The sequence below is a fragment of the Lutra lutra genome, chromosome 7, assembly GCF_902655055.1.
Source record: "Lutra lutra chromosome 7, mLutLut1.2, whole genome shotgun sequence".
In the NCBI taxonomy this organism is placed as follows: domain Eukaryota; kingdom Metazoa; phylum Chordata; class Mammalia; order Carnivora; family Mustelidae; genus Lutra; species Lutra lutra.
The window spans coordinates 32,798,862-32,819,322 of record NC_062284.1 but is presented as its reverse complement, the minus strand read 5'-3'; the positions used below and the strand labels follow the sequence as shown (position 1 = coordinate 32,819,322).

General features: G+C 34.6%; 1 protein-coding gene across 9 annotated transcripts in view; it reads right to left on the bottom strand.

The window, feature by feature from the left end:
* The window catches only part of MYO9A (myosin IXA), a 283,068-nt gene that overhangs the window by 209,831 nt on the left and 52,776 nt on the right, over positions 1-20,461 (bottom strand). For all 9 annotated transcript variants that reach the window (XM_047735391.1, XM_047735390.1, XM_047735387.1 and 6 more), the window contains exons 3-4: positions 10,892-10,986; positions 5,475-5,537 (exon numbers count right to left, since the gene is read on the bottom strand). In XM_047735391.1, the coding sequence (XP_047591347.1) occupies positions 5,475-5,537; positions 10,892-10,986 (158 nt within the window). The remainder of the gene's footprint in view (positions 1-5,474; positions 5,538-10,891; positions 10,987-20,461) is intronic.

Below are 20,461 nucleotides of genomic sequence, written 5' to 3'. Positions count from 1 at the left end.
TTTTTTAAAGATTTTATTTATTTATTTGACAAAGAGAGATCACAAGTAGGCAGAGAGGCAGGCAGAGTGTGGGGGAAGCAGGTTCCCCGCTGAGCAGAAAGCTCGATGTAGGGCTCGATCACAGGACCCCGGGATCATGACCCGAGCCAAAGGCAGAGGCTTTAACCCACTGAGCCACCCAGGCGCCCCAGTACACAAAATTTTTAATCAACTGTTTTAAGTATGTTCAAAGAACTAAAGGAAACCACGTTTAAACAACTAAAGTATGAGAATGATGTCTCATCAAAGAGACTATCGATAAACATATAGAACTTATTTAAAAATAATTAAAGAGGAATTAGACAGTTGAAATATATAATAACTAAAATGAAAAACTATCTAGAGGCACTCAGTGACAGATATGAGTGGGCAGAAGGCATCACGGAACCTGAAGACAGCTCTTAAAACAAGTCTGAAGAGAAAGAAAAATGAGGGCACCTAGGTGGTTCAGTGGGTTAAGCCTCTGCCTTCAGCTCAGGTCATAGTCTCAGGGTCCTGGGATCGAGTCCCCTGTTGGGCTCTCTGCTCAGCAGGGAGCCTGCTCCCCCTCTCTCTCTGCCTGCCTCTCTGCTTACCTGTGGTCTGTCAAATAAATAAAATCTTTAAAAAAAAAAAAAGAGAGAGAGAGAAAGAAAGAAAAATGAATGAAGAAAATTGAACAGGCCTCAGGTATCTGTGGCACAAAAGGAGTCCCTAAAGGAGAGGAAAGGAGCAAAAAGAATATCTGAAAAAATAATGACCCAAAACTCCCCAAATCTGACAAAAAAACAACCTGCACATTCAAGAAACTCAACAAACTCCAAGTGAGAAAAACAAAGAGATCCAAGCTTAGAAGACATGCCTTATCAAGGATTCCTAATACAAGATTATCAGCTGGAATTTGAGAAACAAAACAGAGGATCACAGGAGAAAGGAGGGAAAATGAAACAAGATGAAACCAGAAGGGAAACAAACCACAAGAGACTCTTAATCTCAGGAAAAAAACTGAGGGTTGCTGGAGGGGAGGGTATGGGAGGGATAGGGTGGCTGGGTGAGGGACACTGAGGAGGGTATGTGCTATGGTGAGTGCTGTGAATTATGTAAGACTGATGACTCACAGAGCTGTACCCCTGAAACAAACAATACATTATATGTTAATTTTTTTAAAACTGCACTGTGATTTAAAAAAAAATTATACACCCAGCAAAGTCATCCTTCAAAAATAAAGGAGAAATTAGGATAGTCCCAGATAAACAAAAATTAAGAGACTTCACAGCTAGCAGATGGGCCCCACAAGAAAGGCTAAAGGCACTTTTTCTAGCTGAAAACAAAGGAAACTAGACAATTTTCAGTTAAACATGGAAAAATAAACAGCACTAGTACAGATAACTATGTGGCTAAATATATAAGATAATATAAACTCATTTTTTTTGTCTTTAACTTTTTTCTGTCTTATTAGATTTCAAAGACACCAACAAAAAACAATAACGACTAATCTGTATTGATGGGCCTACTGTTAGAAAGATGTAATTTATATGATTTTAATACTACAAAAGAAGAGTAAAGGAACAGAACTACATAGGAGCAAAGTTACTTGTATTATTACCAAAATTAAGTTATTAATCCAAACAAGACTGCTAAAATATTAACTGTGATTGCCAAGGCAACAATTAAGGAAATAACTCAAGAAATATTTAATTAAAGAAATGCCAATGGTACACCAGAAAACATCTATTTATACAAAACAAGGCAGTAATAGAATAGAGGGACTAAAACATCATTAAAAAATACATAAAACAAATAGCAAGATAACATTCATAAATCCTATCTTAGCAATTACATGAAGTATAAATGAGTCCCAAGGTAAGTAACTGGCAGAACGAATTAAGAAAATCCAACTACATGCTATCTACAGTAGACACACTATAGATTCAAAGATACAAATAGGTTGAAACTAAAAGGATGGAAAAAATACCATGCAGACAATAACCAAAAGAAAACTAAAGTGTCTATACTAACATCAAACAAAATAGACAAAAATTGTTGCTAGATGCAAAGGATATTTTATAATGACAAAAGGGCCAATTCAGAAAGATAAAACAATTCTAAATGTAAATGCATATAAAAACAGAGTCCCAAAATACATAAAACAAAAACTGAAAGAATTGAAAAAAAATAAAAAAACAATTCAACAATAGTACTGAGATATTTCAACACTTACTTTCAATAATGAAAAGAACCGTAACAAGATAAAAGATCAATAAGGAAAAAGAGAACTTGAAAAATACTAAAAACCAACTGCACCTAAAACACATCTATAGAATACTCCATCCAACAGCAGGATACATATTTTCTCAACACTGGAGAATGGAACAATCTCCGGATTAAAAAATGTTAAACTCTATGACAAGTCTCAATGTAAGGCAACTGAAATCATACAAACTATATTCTCTGATGATCTTACAATGAAATCAGAAGTCAGTAACAGAAATTTCCAAAATGCACAAATACATGGAAATTCAAAAACACACTCCTAAATAAAAATGGGTTCTAAGAAGAAATCACAAAGGAAATAAGAAAATAGATACATAAAAGCCAAACCACAACTTGCCAAAATATGGGAACCATTAAAGAGTTAAAACAGGTCTTTAGAGCTGCAACCCCATAGTAAAACAGAAGGAACTCGTAGCTAACCATTCACCTTAAGAAACTAAAAAATTTTTTTAAATTTTAAAAAAGAGCAAACTAAACCCAAAGCAAACAGAAGTGATAAGCATGAGAAGAGAAATAAAATAGGGAACAGTTAAGAAAATACAGAAAAATCAACCAAAACTTGGTCCTTTTAAAAGATCAACAAAATTAACACATTCTTATCTAAACTGACAAAAAAGGTGGGGGAGATTGCTATGGTCTGAATTTGTAACCCTCAAAGTCCTATGTTGAAATCCTAACCCCAAAAGGTAATGATATTAGGAGGTGGGGCCTTTGGAGGTTGATTAGATCATGACAGTAGAGTCCTCATGAAGGGGATTAGTGATTTTATAAAAGAGATTCCACAGAGTTCCCTAACCCATTCCACCATATGAGGACCAAGCAAGAAGGTATGAGTTATGAACCAGGAAGAGCTCTAATCAGAATGCAACCATACTGGCACCTTGAACTTGGACTTCCCAACCTCCAGAACTGTGAGAAATAAATTTCTGTTGTTTTTAAAACTACCTAGACTGAGGTATTTTGTTACAGCAGCCCAAAGATAGGAATAGACCTTAAATTCAGGAACAAAAGAGGGAACATTGTTACCTGTCAGAAATAAAAATTGTATTAAGAGAATACTATAAACAATTTTTTCCCCAACAAATTAGATGACCTAGATGAAAAAATTCCCAGAATGATAAAAACTACCAAACCTGGCTAAAGAAGAAACAGAAAATCTATAGAGACATATAATAACTAAAGTGTTTGGATCAGTAATCAAAATTCGCCACAAATAAAAACCCAGAATAAGATGGCTTCACTAGCAAATTCTAGCAAACATTTAAAAAAGAATTAACCCAATCCTTCCCAAACTTTTCCATCTCATTCTATGAACCAGTATTATCCTAATACCAAGACCAAACAAAGACATCAGGAGGGAAAAACAAAATAAAACACCTTGTAGCAATATCCCTTATGACTACAGACACAAAAAATCCTCAACAAAATGCGAGCACCCCACATTCAGCAACACACCATTAAATATTACACATCCATTCAGAAAGAATCCAGCAAAACAATCAGTTTTTAAGTTCTGAATCTTCACCTCCCGTGATTCTTTGAAACCATGCTATATCCCGACCACTCCATTAAAATGTGTTGGAAGAAGTTACTAACAACCTTCTAATAGCAGTATCTGTTAACTCTACAAAACTTTATGAAGTTATTTCCTTTCTAAAACAATCTTACCTTCATTAAAAAAAGAAAAACCACCTCTAATTTAGATTTCCTCATCTGCTAGCCACAAAAAAAAAAAAAAAAAAAAAAAAAAGAACAGGAAAGTCTTGAGTTCTAGTCCTAACCTGGTCGTATTCATTAGATAATGTTAGCTATCAATTATTGAATATAATTATGTATAAGGGCCACAATAAGCACTTTATAAATGTTATTTCATTTATTTCTCTAGACAACTCTAAGACAGTTTTCTATCTGTAAAATGGGAATAAATATCAAAGAAGCAGAAAAGTTAAATGAGATGCCAAAGCCATATTCAAGATTTGAATGTAGGTCTCTTTAACTTCAAACTCTGGCTCTTAATTTTTCTCATTGCAGCATGAAGGAAATCATTTATCTCTCTGACACTTGGGGGTTTTTCCCCCTGACATTAGGTTTCTTAATCTGTAGGAAGTTACATATATAATCTCTGAAGTCCTGTATACCTCATTATAATTATAATGAAAGTAAGTGCTTTATTAAAAATTTTCTCAAATTAGAAACAGAATAATAAGGCATGGGAAAAAGTCTGAAGACACAATGCTCACGAAAAGCAGTCAGATAAAGACCTGAATCACGTTTTCTGTTCCGACAGTTTGCCTAGAATTTAGAAAGGTTAACAGTTCCACATGCAGGCATGCCTCAGAGATCTTGTGGGTTCAGTTCCAGACTACTACAATAAAGCAATCTCAAAGTAACATGAGGCAAATAATTTTCTCGGTTTCCCAGTGCAGGTAAGTTACGTCTACACTACATTTTAGTCTCTTACGTGTGCAATAGCATTATGTCTAAAAAACAACGTACACATCTTAATTTAAAAAGCACAGTACTAAAAAAAAAAAAAAAAAAAAGGGCGCCTGGGTGGCTCAGTGGGTTAAGCCGCTGCCTTCGGCTCAGGTCATGATCTCAGGGTCCTGGGATCGAGTCCCACATCGGGCTCTCTGCTCAGCAAGAGGCCTGCTTCCCTCTCTCTCTGCCTGCCTCTCCGTCTACTTGTGATCTCTCTCTGTCAAATAAATAAATAAAATCTTGAAAAAAAAAAGAAAAAGCACAGTACTGCTAAAAAATACTAACCATCATCTGAGCTTTCAGCCAGTTATAATCACGGACCACAGATCACAATAACAAATATAATAATAATATAAAAGTTTGAAATATTGCAAGAATTACCAAAATATGACAGACAGATACAAAGTGATCAAAGACTGTTGGAAAATGTGCCAAAGACTTGCTCTACACAAACCAATTTGTTAAAAAAACGCAGTATCTGTGCAGTGCAATAAAACAAGGTATGTTTGTACTTATTAAAAAAACCTTCTAGCAGCCTCTGAAAAAGTACAATGTTCTGCTCATGACAGAAATAGCAATTATATGGAAAGCAATGCATAGTGTTAAGCTGAATTAAAGGTCATAATATACAAACATCCTAAAAGATGATCTGATTAATACAAATGTTAACTTGATCTAATAATAGTAAGAAAAATATGTACCGTTCATTATGCTCTTGATAAACGAGTCTGGACTTCTCCAGTAGATATTTTTCAACATAGGCACTAGAAGAAAAATAAAATTGGTCGATATAAATAATAAAGCTTAAGGTAGATAAATATTTTTCCGGAGAAGACGCAAAAGTATAAAGAATACCACCCAGATCATTTTAGTACACTTACAATTACAATTATGTAATATAATTTATAATTATAAATGCTGTTAGTGTTATCTATGTTAAATTTATACACTCGTCTTTTTTGGGGGGGCTTTCAAAATAAATTCAGAAGTTCAAAACATGGCACATAAGACCCATCCATGGCATAGGCTTTACTTTCTTTCCAGGCTTATATGCCACTACACATTTTTTCAGATATTATACTTCAGCCAGGTGACTAAATAAGGCTCAAACACATACTTCCTTAACATATTTATGCTACAGCCACATTCTAGAATCTATTCATTTATTATTTACTGATTTATTCAATAACTTTTCATTAATTGGGCACTGTGCTAAGCACTGTCCAAATATGGAAATAAGTGATACACTATTCTCAAGGGGCTTACAGACTAGTAAAGGAAATATGTAAACAAGGGGCTATCATACTGAGCTGATATAGGATTTATTATAGAACAATAATCAAAAATTATGGCTATATCAAGAGAAACAGGTAAGATTCAATCCAAGAAGGAAAACATTATATAAGGAACAATTCCCAGAAAGGGGAGTACACAGCACATAGTAAACATTCACAAAATCTATTTGGTGACTGACTGAGTAAATGACTTTGAAATCTGAAAGACTGACCAGAAGAAGACCAGGAGAACTGCTTTATGCAAAGGCATAAAAGAAAGAGGGTATTTAACCTCAGGGAAGATAATTACTCAACATGGCTAGAGAATGAGATAGACAAGTGCACTAGATGAAGAAGGACCAATATACTATGTGCCAGAAGAATGGATTTTATACTGAAAGTAATGAGGAACTAAAATATATTTCTGTTATGTCATTCTCTTTATCCAGCCTTTACCTCTTCAAGTCTCCAATACCTCTTACCCAAATTGAATCAATCCAAATTGAATCAACTCCAAAAAGGGGGATCTTACAGTCTGAAATTTAAAAGCTTTACACTACTAAAACCAAATAACACAGCACAAACCTCTGTGGAGTCAAAATCTGACTTTTGAGCTTTTATTCCCATCAGTTCCCTCCTATTGCATGCTCAGTATTTCAGTCACTTGCAAATACAGGTATTCCCTCAAGCATGCCATTCACTCCTAGCTGCATTGTCCGTGCTTTTCCTTCCACTTCTAATTCTACAGGCTATACTCTCTATCCAACAGGCTCCATTCATAAAATGAACCTCAAATATGCCTTTTTTGCAAACTCATTACTACTACTACTACTATCACCAGTAATTAAAATGCATCGCTTCCTCCGAGTTACCACCATCACCTCTAGTCTAGACTACTCAAACAGGTTCTTATCTGTCTAAAATGGGAGACATAAACTAATATGTTAAATTCTTTTGAGTATAGTTGACACATGTCACATTAGTTTCAGGTGTTCAGGTATATAACACAATGATTCAACAAGTTTACACATTATACTATGCTCACCATACCCTAGTAAAATATCATTGACTATATTCCTTACGTGGTGCCTTTTAATCCCATGACTTACTTATCCCGTAACTGGCAGCCTGTATATCATACTCCCCTTCACTCATTTTGCCCATTCCACCACCTTCCTTCCCTCTGGAACCATCATATTTGTTCTATGTATTTATAGGTCTAATTCTGCTTTTTGTTTATTCATTTGTATTTTAGATTCCACATAGTACATTAAATTCTTATACCCACCCTGCATAGCAAATATTACAGCCTATTTCACAAGTGTAGAAACTGATACTCATAGATATTAAGATCATGCAGCTAGTAAACAGCAGAACTATGATTTGAAGCCAGGTCTATTTTAACTACAAAGGCTCCCTCTTTCAACTATATCAACATACTCCTAGACATTTCTCCTTCCTCCTCTCTAATCCTTGAGTTATACTGCTATGAGAGTTATTTACCCTAAAATAAGATCTACTCATGTTATTCCTCTACTTTCACTTGCTACTCATACTAAAGTACATAAGGGTAAACTGGTATTATGTCTACCTGGGATAGTCTCTTTTTATTTATTTTTTTTTAAAAAGATTTTATTTATTTATTTGACAGAGAGACAGAGAGAGAGGTAACACAGGCAGGGGGGAGTGAGAGAAGGAGCAGCAGGCCTCCCACAGACCAGGGAGCCTGATGTGGGGCTAGATCCCAGGACCCTGGGGTCATGACCTGAGCCAAAGGCAGACACTTAACCACTGAGCCACCCAGGCGCCCCAGTTTCTTTTTAATGCATCAGCATAGAAAAAGAAAAAACAGGGGCGCCTGGGTGGCTCAGTGGGTTAAGCCGCTGCCTTCAGCTTGGGTCATGATCTCAGGGTCCTGGGATCGAGCCCCGCATCAGGCTCTCTGCTCGGCAGGGAGCCTGCTTCCTCCTCTCTCTCTCCCTGCCTCTCTGCCTGCTTGTGATCTCTCTGTCAAATAAATAAATAAAATCTTAAAAAAAAAAAAAAAGAAAGAAAGAAAAAACAGATAAAGCAAATATGGCAAAATGTGATAATTGATGAATCTAAATGGGCATTCCTTCTATTCTCTTTACTTCTGTGTCTGACTATTTTTATAATAAAATCTTTAAAATCTGTCCCCAATAAAAAGGATAAATTAGATACATTAGAGGTTTATTCACAATCTGAAATCAACTGAACACTATGTCCATAATCTGAAGCCACTGAACCTACCTCCTCTCAAGTACACCAAGCTCTTATGATTCCACTCATCTGCTAATGCCAATCCCTCAAATGATAATGTGATTTCCCACTTTTTCTGCTTAGCAATTTTTCAAGACCCAAGATAAAAATCATATACTGTTTCCTGTGAACTTCTCCAAACACATGCTTCTATCACTATACTTATCTCATTTACTATAATCCTCTCATGTAAACATATCTTCCCCAAAAGACTATGAGAACTTTAATGGCAGAGAACATGTGTACATTTTTTTGTCCTCAACACTTAGCACAGTGCCTGGTACTCCATAAATGTTTGCCTAATAAATGATAAAAAGATGAAAATGTTTAATATATATTTGCTAAGAGTTAAAAAATTCAATATGAAAATTTTTTCAGTATGTATATGTTGACTTACTAATCAAGATGAAGATTTCTTAAAAAAAAAAGATTTCTGCTCATCACTGTTGTAAGAGAACCTTTAACCTTTTCAGATAAACGCTTAACATCTAAGAGCAAGAATTTCATTCATAAAATGGGAAAATAAATATCTGCTATTCCTAACTCATGAAACTGTCTTAAGAATCAGTGAATATATGTAATGATACTTTGTAAGTTACAAAGCAACATATACAACTGAACCTATTATCAACATTTCTTGTATCACAATCAAATACTAGAAAAGTACAACTTGACAATGTGGCTGCATCCCATTTTTATTAGTAAAAGTTCCCGTTATACTTTTGGAAACATGGTTTTCAAATCAGAAAGGAAATGAGTTATAAAACTCGCCACTAAAGTACTTATCCTTCTTGTTTTGTTTTTCGGGGGGTTGGGGGGCGGGTAGAATACATATAGCTTTGGTCAAAATTTTTAAATTAAAAGCAGAAGTGAAAAGCATAATTAAAATGGCATAAAAAAGAAAAATACTAACCAATCTCACTTATTGATATGGATGCAAAAATCATAAATAAAAGCTAGGAAACAGAATAGAACAACCAATTTATATGTGCGTGCATAAATATATGTACATATATGTATGTGTGTGTGTAAATTGTATCTTTGTATGACCAAGTCAGATTGCTTTCCAAGGAACAAAATGATTCAGTTTTAGGAAAATAATAACATTAACAGATCTCAGAATGAAGATCATGCTGATCGTCGCAGATGCTCAAAATGCATTTGATAAAATGCAATACCATTCTGTTACTCAAAAAACCACTCACAGAAAATTTAAATCAATGTCTAACTCATTAATGTGATAAAAAGCCCTAAAATCAGTATTTTACTTTGTGGGGAAAAGTAGTCATTCACATAAAGGTCGGAAACAATATTATTTGGAATCAGACGAGAAAGAAAATAAAGACATAAGAACAGAAAAAAATATCTATTTTTGCAAATATACCAAGAAAAGGTCAAAGAAACAGTAGTAAAACTAATGCAAACAATAAAACAATTCAGTAAGAATAACAAGATACAGCTTAATATAAAAATTAATAACTTTCATATATGTAAACAACTAGAAGATATAATGCTAGAGAAAATCACATTTTTAGTAACAGTAAAACACTGAAATAAGATGCTTGGGAATAAATTCAGTAAGAAATACAAAAAATTTAAAAGCATTTCTAAATAGCACAAAGATGTCAATTATCCCCAAATTAATATATACATTTAACATCAGCCCAATAAAATCAAGCCATGAAAGGCATGGAGGAAACTTTAATACATGGTGCTAAGGCAAAGAATCCAAACTGTAAAGACTATATATTATATGGTTCCAACTACAGGACATTCCGGAAAAGGCAAAACTGGGGTACTATAAAAAGGTAAGTAGTTGCCAAGGGTTACTGGGTAAGAAGGGATGAAAAGGCAACCACAGAGGATTTCAGAGCAGTAAAACTACTCTACATGATACTGTAATGGTAAATACATGTCTTTATACAATTGTCAAAGCCCAAAGAACATACCACACATATGGAACACAACAATGCAAGATGTTATTAATAGGGGAGACTGGGGGTTAGGGTGAAGAAGTATATGGGAACTCACTGTACTTTCTGCCCATTTTTGTTGTGACACTAAAACTGTTTTAAAAATAAAGTCTATTAGATATTTAAAAGTTAGAAAGAATATTGCTGGAAAAAACAGAAGTACTCTATTTACAGACTGTTTAAGAAACATTATTGTAACAAAATTAAATTTCTTGAATAGAACAGCATCATGTAGGAAAACATGGCTCTGATTCCTGTGGGGAGTCAAATTATATGCCCAACTTATACTCAGAAACAATTTTAAAAAATGAATGTATACATAATACAGAGGAAAAAAGCAAATGCAGCAGATTGTTAACAATTAGCAAATCTAAGTTACAGATAATATGTGTTACACTATTCTTTGAACTTTTCTCAGGCTTCAACTTTCCAAAAAAAAAAAGAAAAAAAGAAAAAAAATTTAGAGGAAAAAAATTGAATGCAGACACCAATGTCAGTCTTCTCATTAAACAGCAAACGAACAATCAATGGATTATGAAGAGAAAATGGTGAAAATATAAACATACTCCAAAGCCTGCTACTGCTACTTACCCAAGTACGGTGCCAGTTTCTTGGTAATTTACTTGAATAAATTTGCCAAAACGACTTGAATTATTATTATGAGCTGTCTTTGCATTTCCAAAGGCCTGTCAAAATAAACAGTTCTCATTAATTTCATTTTTAAAAATGGAAAAACTTGCTTAGGTTGGCTCAAATGTAATTCTCTTTAACTTGAGACTCATATGGTTCAGGAAAAGTAAAAGAGAACAACTAATAGTTGAAATAAAACCAAGCAGAAAGTACTTTATGCTTTTCATTAAAATAAATCTTTATTTTAAAAACTTAACACTCCTTAAAATTAATTTAACTTTTCCCTTTGAGAGCCAAAACTTTCTTAATATATTTCTGTATTTTTAAAATCTTAAAATTAAATAAATAGGAGCTAGAAACAGAAAAATTACATCATAATAATTGCAATTTTAAATAGTATAAATGAAATAAAATCTCACTACAGTGTAATATATCACTTTATCACACCAACTTAAAACAAAGCTACAGTATATTTTAAAAAGAATTAAAATATATAAGCTGCCTAAATTGTAACCAAAGTATACACAATGCAATAAATATTACCCAGCAATAAAGATAAACTGGTACATACATCAATATTGATGAATATCAAAACATTATGACATGTGGAAGAAACCAGACTCAGGAGTACATACTGTACTATGAAATTCTAGAAAAGACAAAACAACAGTAACAGAAAGAAGATCAGAGTTGTCTGGGAATGGGATGGAGTTGGGAAATGTGTAAAAGAGGCACAAGGAGTAATAAAAATATTCTATAGCTTCACCATATGATGGTGGCTATAAAAGTGTATATACATTTATCAAAAATCATTGAACTATAAATCTTAAATGGCTATATTTTATTTTAAGTTATATATCCCAATAAAGTTTCTTAAAATTTAAATTTTAAAAAATCATCCCCTGTTGAACTACATATGCAATAATCTTAATGAATTTCCAAGATAAAATGTTAAATGAGAGAAACTAATCTCAAAACTTAACTTACTATATATGATTCCACTTCTGTGACATTTTGAAAAAACAAAAAACAAAAAACAAAAAAACCACAATGGAAAACAGACCAGCAGTTCCCACGACTTAGTATGGGAGAGAAGTAAGAGGAAATGAAGAATAGTGTGAAGGAGTTTCAAATGAAGTAGTGGAACTTTTCTGTATTTAGACTGTAGAGAGATGGTTACCCAAATTAATGTTTTAAAATTCACAAATTTTACTGAAATTTTAATTCTACTTAAATTTAATTCTTTTAAGAACTTAAATAGCTCCTTTAAAAAAGTAAATCATTAAAAAATTAAGGCCAAAAAAAGACAATTTCTGGTATATAAATCTGAAAATTTTCATCATAAGCCAGCCCACACTAAAAGGAACATTGAAGAAAGTCCTTCATGCAGAAGGAAAATATCATACTCAAATATGGATCAGCGTACAGAATGGAGAACAGCAAAAATGGCAACTACAAAAGTAAATATATAAAGTATTTATTACTTAAATCTCTTGAATAGATCATTGAAATTGAGGTCAGAGAAAATGATAAAGATCTCTGAAAATCCTCTCTTCTTTGTAAGAGAAATAAGACAAAAAAACTATCTAAATAGACTTTTTGACAACTCTAGAAATTTATTAAAAGCTTACAATCCTTTGTAGAGGAACAATTAATAAAGGAAAACGGCTGAAGCTCAGTAAGAAAAACAGGCGTTGAGGCATTTTAACTTATCCAATTACCTAGGGAGATCCCTCTCCCCAGCTCCATGCTGAAGAGAAATGTAATCTGTAATTATACTCTTTTTAAAAGGCAGCCTAGAAGCAAATGAAGGAACAGAACAGGATTACAGCCTAAGCCTGGTCTCACAGGTAACTGTCAGAATTTGAGTTATATGGCATTTTCCTGGAAAACCTCACTCAAAGGATTATCTTTACCTGACTGGACTTGAAGCTCATTCAAAAGAGACAATCTTTTCACCATGTATGTTTGTTAAAAACAATCAGAGGCAATTGTTTAAATACTGAAACTGTCTAAGGTAACAATAGGATAATGAGGCAAAAAATGAGGCAACCAAATAACATAAAAGAAAAAGTTAGTGAATGACTTATACAAAAGGGACATTTAAAGATCTGAAATCGGGGAGCGCCTGGGTGGCTCAGTGGGTTAAAGCCTCTGCCTTCGGCACAGGTCATGATTCCAGGGTCCTGGGATCGAGCCCCGCATCAGGCTCTCTGCTCAGCAGGGAGCCTACTTCCTCTCCCTCTGTCTGCCTCTCTGCCTATTTGTGATCTCTCTCTGTCAAATAAATAAATAAAATCTTTAAAAAAAAAAACATATAAAAAAAAAGGTCAATTTTCTAAAAAAAAAAAAAAAAAAAAAGATCTGAAATCGGAACGCTTGGGTGGCTTAGTCAGTTAAGCATCAGGATCCTGGGATCCAGCCCCCTGTCACTCTCCCTGCTCAGCAAGGAGTGTGCTTCTCCCTCTGGCTTGTGCTCTCTCTCTCTCTCAAATAAATAAATAAATAAATTCTTTAAAAAATAAAGAAAGAAAGAAATGAAATATTCCAGGGAATGTAAAAAGCGTTGTACCTGTGCAGGACTGTGCACATGCCCAGAAATATACACATGCTCAGTAAAGAGCTGAGATCTCTGGTTGATATTTAAGTTCTATGTAAACAGGAAGCAAAAGGTAAGGCAGATTTGACAACTACCTGGTTAAATGTTGACAAGCATCCAAGAAGCACACAGAACTTCACAGAAAAAACCGAGAGCCTAATTGCTTCACGACGTTTAAAAAAATCCTTGTCCAATTATCTGACCACTAAGCTAAACGAAGAAAGAATGTAAAGGCCGCACAGGAAAAAGAACAGAATTCACAAACTTATTCCAGAGAAGTCATGGGACAACCAAATCCTGGGAGGAGGGAAAAATCTCATTCTCAGAACTGCCACACTGTACTAATAAAAATGCCCACTTTTCACCAAAACAATGTAAGACATGCAAAGAGGAGAAAAAGTATGGACCAGGAAAATTTTCTAAATAGCAATAAGCAGCGGGCGCCTGGGTGGCTCAGTGGGTTAAGCCTCTGCCTTCGGCTCGGGTCATGATCTCAGGGTCCTGGAATCGAGTTCCGAATCGGGCTCTCTGCTTGGCAGGGAGCCTGCTTCCTCCTCTCTCTCTCTCTCTCTCTGCCTGCCTCTCTGCCCACCTGTGATCTCTCTCTGCCAAATTGATAATTTTTTTTTAAAAAAAGCAATAAACAGAACCTTCCCTGACAAAGCCCAGATGTTAGACCTACAAAACCAATACTTTGCATCAGCTATTTTAAATATTTTCAAACAACTAAAGGAAAGTATGAAAATATACCTTAACAATAGAGAATATCAGTGAAGGGGTAGAAATTATAAAAATTCCATTATTGAAAAATATATTAATTAAAATGAAAAATTCATTGGAGGGGCTTAGCAAGTAGATATAGTGGAAAACATAAACTGAATATTTCAACAATGAAAGGCCCAATACTTCCCAAATTTCATGAAAAACAATAATCTACATATCCACCAACATTCACAAACTCCAAGCATCAAAAACTAAAAAAAGATCTGCACCTAGACAAATAATGATCAAATGCTAAAAGACAAAGAATAGTTCTTATATAATCACAGGGTCCTGGGATGGAGCCCTGCATCAGGATCTCTCCTCAGCAATGTGCTCTCCCTCTCCATCTACCTCTCACCTCACTTGTGCTCTCTCTCTCAAAAAAATAAAAATCGTAAAAAAAAAAAAAAAAAAGAATAGTTCTTATAAGCAGTAAAAGAGATGCAACACATACCATATAAAAGTTCCTCAATAAGCATAACACCTAATTTCTCCAACTAAAACATTAAGAATTAGAAACAGTAGAGTTATATATTCAAATCACTGAGAAAAGCCTGTCAACCAAGAATTCTGTGTCCAGTAAAACTATTTTTTTAAATTAAAGGAGAAAATAAGAAAATAAGACATTTAAATGAATAAAAATTGAAAGAATACATTCAGCAGATAGGCCTTACAAAAAACACTAAATGAAGTAATTCAAGCTGAAAACACACATGATAATGAAGCAAAGCTATATGAAGAGATAAAGACCACAAGCAAAGGTAAATGTAATGTAAATACAAAACAGTATAAATATTTTGTAACCTTTTTCCTCCTACCTGACCTGAAAGACAATTCCATAAAACAATAAAAAGAAACCTATGTGTATGGATATAACACTGTAGAAAAATAATTTGAAAATAATTTATATGAAAATAAAAGCACAAAGGAGGGGGAAAGGAACAGAGCTATATAGAAGAAAGTTTCTGCATATTATTGAAATTAAGTTGGTAGTAATCCAATGTTATTCCAATGTTAATTGGAATGCTCAGGAATACCACTAAAAAAATAACCAAAAAACCTAAAAAGAGAGACAACAAAACTAAAATGGCATGCTAGAAAACATCTCCTTGACATAATAGAAAGTAGTAATGGAAGAGTACAGGATATAAAAAAACAAATGGCAGGGCACCTGGGTAGCCCAGTTGGTTGAGCATCTGACTGTTGATTTCGGCTCAAGTCATAACCTCAGGGTTGTGAGATCAAGCCCCACATCAGGCTCCATGCTGGGGGAAAGCCTGCATAAGATTCCCTCTCCCCCAAAACTGACAGCTTTTCTGCTAAAGTCAGGAACACAGCAGGGATGTCCATTATCACCACTGCTATTCTACATAGTACTAGAAGTCCTAGCCTCAGCAGACAACAAAAAGAAATTAAAGGCATCCAAATTGAAAAAGAAGAAGTCAACTATCACTCTATGCAGATGATATGATACTATATGGAAAATCCAAAGACTCCACTCCAAATCTGCTAGAACTTGTACAGGAATTCAGTAAAGTGTCAGGATATAAAATCAATGTACAGAAATCAATTGCATTTCTTTACACCAACAACAAGACAGAGAAATTAAGGAGACAATCCCATTTACAATTGCACCCAAAACCATAAGATACCTAGGAATACACCTAACCAAAGAGGCAAAGAATCTATACTCAGTAAACTATAAAGTACTCATGAAAGAAATTGAGGAAGATACAAAGAAATGGAAAAATGTTCCATGCTCATGGATTGGAAGAACAAATATTGTGAAAATGTCTATACTACCTAAAGCAATCTACACATTTCATGCAATCCCTACCAAAATCCCATCCATTTTTTTCAAAGAAATGGAACAAATAATCCTAAAATTTAGATGGAACCAGAAAAGACCTCAAATAGCCAGTGAAATATTGAAGAAGAAAGCCAAAGTTGGTGGCATCACAATTCCAGACTTCAAGCTCTATTACAAAGCTATAATCATCAAGACAGTATGGTACTGGCACAAAAACAGACACATAGATCAATGGAACAGAATAGAGAGCCCAGAAATAGACCCTCAACTCTATGGTCAACTAATCTTCGACAAAGCAGGAAAGAATATCCAATGGAAAAAAGACAGTCTCTTCAACAAATAGTGTTGGGAAAATTGGACAGCCACATGCAAAAGAATGAAACTGGACCATTTCCTTACACCACACATGAAAATAAGACTCAAAATGGATGAAAGATCTCAATGAGAGAAAAGAATCCATCAAAAATCCTTGAGGAACACACAGGCAGCAACCTCTTCAACCTCAGCCATAGCAACTTCTTCCTAAGAACATCGCCAAAGGCAAGGGAAGCAAGGGCAAAAATGAACTATTGGGACTTCATCAAGATCAAAAGCTTTTGCCCAACAAAGGAAACAGTTAACAAAACCAAAAGACAACTGACAGAATGGAAGAAGATATGCAAATGACATATCAGATAAAGGACTAGTATCCAAAATCTATAAAGAGCTTATCAAACTCAACACCCAAAGAACAAATTATCCAATCAAGAAATGGGCAGAGGACACCAACAGACATTTCTGCAAAGAAGACATCCCAATGGCCAACAGACACATGAAAAAGTGCTCCACATCACTCGGCATCAGGGAAATACAAATCAAAACCACAATGAGATACCACCTCGCACCAGTTAGAATGGCTAAAATTAACAAGTCAGGAAATGACAGATGCTGGCGAGGATGTGGAGAAAGGGGAACACTCCTACACTGTTGGTGGGAATGCAAGCTGGTGCAACCACTCTGGAAAACAGCATGCAGGTTCCTCAAGAAGTTGAAAATAGAGCTACCTTACGACCCAGCAATTGCACTACTGGGTATTTACCCTAAAGATATAAACGTAGTGATCCAAAGGGGCACGTGCACCCGAATGTTTATAGCAGCAATGTCCACAATAGCTAAACTGTGGAAAGAACCTAGCTGTCCATCAACAGATGAATGGATAAAGAAGACGTGGTATATATATATACAAAGGAATACTATGCAGCCATCAAAAGAAATGAAATCTTGCCATTTGCGATGACGTGGATGGAACTAGAGGGTATTATGCTGAGCGAAATAAGTCAGTTGGAGAAAGACAACTATCATATGATCTCTCTGATATGAGGAAGTAGAGAGGCAATGTGGGGGGTAGGAAAAGAATAAATGAAACAAGATGGAATTGGGAGGGAGACAAACCATAAGAGACTCTTAATCTCACAAAACAAACTGAGGGTTGCCAGGGGGAGGGGGCTCGGGAGAGGGTGGTAGGGAGGGTTATGGACATTGGGGAGGGTATGTGCTATGGTCAATGCTGTGAAGTGTGTAAACCTGGCGATTCACAGACCTGTACCCCTGGGGCTAATAATACATTATATGTTTATAAAAAAATTTTTTAAATTATAAAAATAAAAAGGGAATGGTCCTCAATCTAACAAAGATCATCTACACAAAATCAACGGCTATCATCATACTTAATGTTTAAAGCTGAATTCTTTCCCCCAAGAAAAAAATGTTGCTTTCACCACTTATATTCATATTGGCATAATCAGTGAAATCTGAAGGAAAAAAGAAATCCCAATTAGAAAAAAAGAAACAAAACTGTCTTTTTAACCACAAATATGATTTCCCATGTGGAAAATCCAAAGAAAACTTTAAAAAAGTCAGAATATTTGTATCTAGCCAGTTTGTATCATACAAGATCAAAGTGCCAATATCACCTATATCTCTATGTATTAGGAACTAACAACTGAAACCTTTTAAATACCACTTATAAAAGCATCCAAAAATACTGACAAATGTAACTTACTATATATGTTAAAGTCCTCTACATTAAAACAACAAAATACTACTGAGAGAAACTAGAGATGATCTTCATAAGTGAGAAAATAAAACTTGTTCATGAGTCACATGACTTACTATTGTTAGCATATATCAGCTCTCTCCAAATTAAACTACAGATTTAACACTATGCCAATCAAAGTCCCAAAAAAAACTTTACGAGGCAACTAACAATTTAGTTCTAAAATTCATATGGAAATGCAAAAGACAGAATATCCAAACAACTAAGCAAAAGAAGGATTAATAAAACTAATTTCAAAAATTATTATAAAGTTACATAATGAAAGTAGCATAGCACTGTCATAAAGACAAATGAATAAGTAGAACAGAATAGAGAATGCAGAAATAAGCCCACATATATATGGACAATTTTTTGACAAAGATACAAAGGCACTAAGGTAAAGAAAAAAATAGTACTTCAACAAAAAATAGTCTTCAGGGGCGCCTGGGTGGCTCAGTGGGTTGGGCCTCTGCCTTCGGCTCAGGTCATGATCTCGGGGTCCTGGGATTGAGCCCCGCATTGGGCTTTCTGCTCAGTGGGGAGCCTGCTTCCTCCTCTCTCTCTCTCTCTCTCTCTGCCTACTTGTGATCTCTATCTGTCAAATAAATAGATAAAATCTTTAAAAAAAATAGTCTTGAGACAAGTAGATATTCATAGGAAAACACTGGATTTATATCTTACACTATATACAAAATAAATTCAAAATGGATCACAGACCTGAATGCAAAACCTGAAATCATAAAACTAAAAAAAAAACATCTTTGCAACCATGGATTAGTCAAAGTTTTCTTAAATATGACACCAAAAGCACAATCCGTAAGAGAAAAAATAAATGGCTAAGTTAGACTTCATCAAAATTTAAAATTCTGCTCTTCAAAAGATACTACTAAAAGAGGGTTAAATCTGAGTGACATTTCACCAAGGAGGTGAAAGATCTGTACAATGAAAACTATAAGACACTCATGACAAAAACTGAAGAAGACACAAAAAATTAGAAAGATATTATGTGCTCATGGATTGGAAGAATTCACATTGTTAAAATGTCCAAACTACCCCAAAGCAATCTACATATTCACTGCAATTCCTATCAAAATCCTAATGGCACTGTTCACTGAAGTAGAAAAGACAATCCTAAAATTTGTATACAACCACAGACGACCCCAAATAACCAAGGTAATCCTGAAAAAGAACAAAGCTAGAGGTATTACACTTTGATTTCAAACTTTATTAAAAGCTATAATAATGAAAACAGCAGAGTACTGTCAAAAAATCCAAACATATATAGATTAAAAAACTGAATAGAGAGCCCAGAAAAAAAAAAAAAAAAAAAAAAAGTCCAGGACCAGAAGGATCAACGAGTGAATTCTATCAAATATTTTAAAAAGAGTTAATACCTATCCTCATCAAAGCTTCCAAATACATTCATGAGGCCAGGATCACGCCATGCCTAACCCAAAAGAAGACATCACCCACACCCAAAAAAAACTACAGGCCAATATCCCTGATGAACATAGAGGCAAACACCATCAACAAAATATGACCAAACCACATACAACAATACATTAAAAAGATCATTCACCATGACCAAGTGAGACTGTCTCCAGGGTTGTAAGAATGATTCAGTATTCACAAACTGATGTGATAACACCACATCAACAAAACCAAGGATCATAATCATTATGATCATCTCAATAGGTGCAGAAAAACCATCTGACAAATTCAAATTCCACTGATGATACAAACTCCCAAAAAAAGTGGGGCTAGAGGGCACATACCTCTACATAATAAACACAATATATAAAAAAACCCACAGCTAACATCACACTCAATGGTGAAAAACTGAGAGCTTTTCCTCTAAGATTAGGAATAAGACAAATATGTACAGTCTTGCTACACAGTATTAAAAGTCCCAGCCACAGCAATCAGACAAGAAAAAGAAGAGGCATCCACATTGGTAAAGAAGTTAAACCATCACTATTTGCAAATGACATGATACCATACACAAAAATCTTAAAGACGCCACCAAAAAGCAACCTTCAGTAAAGCTGAAGGATACAAAATTAACACCCAGAAATCAGTAGCATTTCTATACACTAATAACAAAGCAGCAGATAGAGAAATTAAGAAAATACCATTTACTACTGCACCAAAAAGAAGAAAGGACCCAAGAATAAACTTCACCAAAAAAGTCAAAGATCTGTACTCCAAAACCATAAAACACTGATGAAAGAAATTGAAGATGACACAAGCAAATGGAAAAATAATCCAGGCTCACGGATTGGAAGA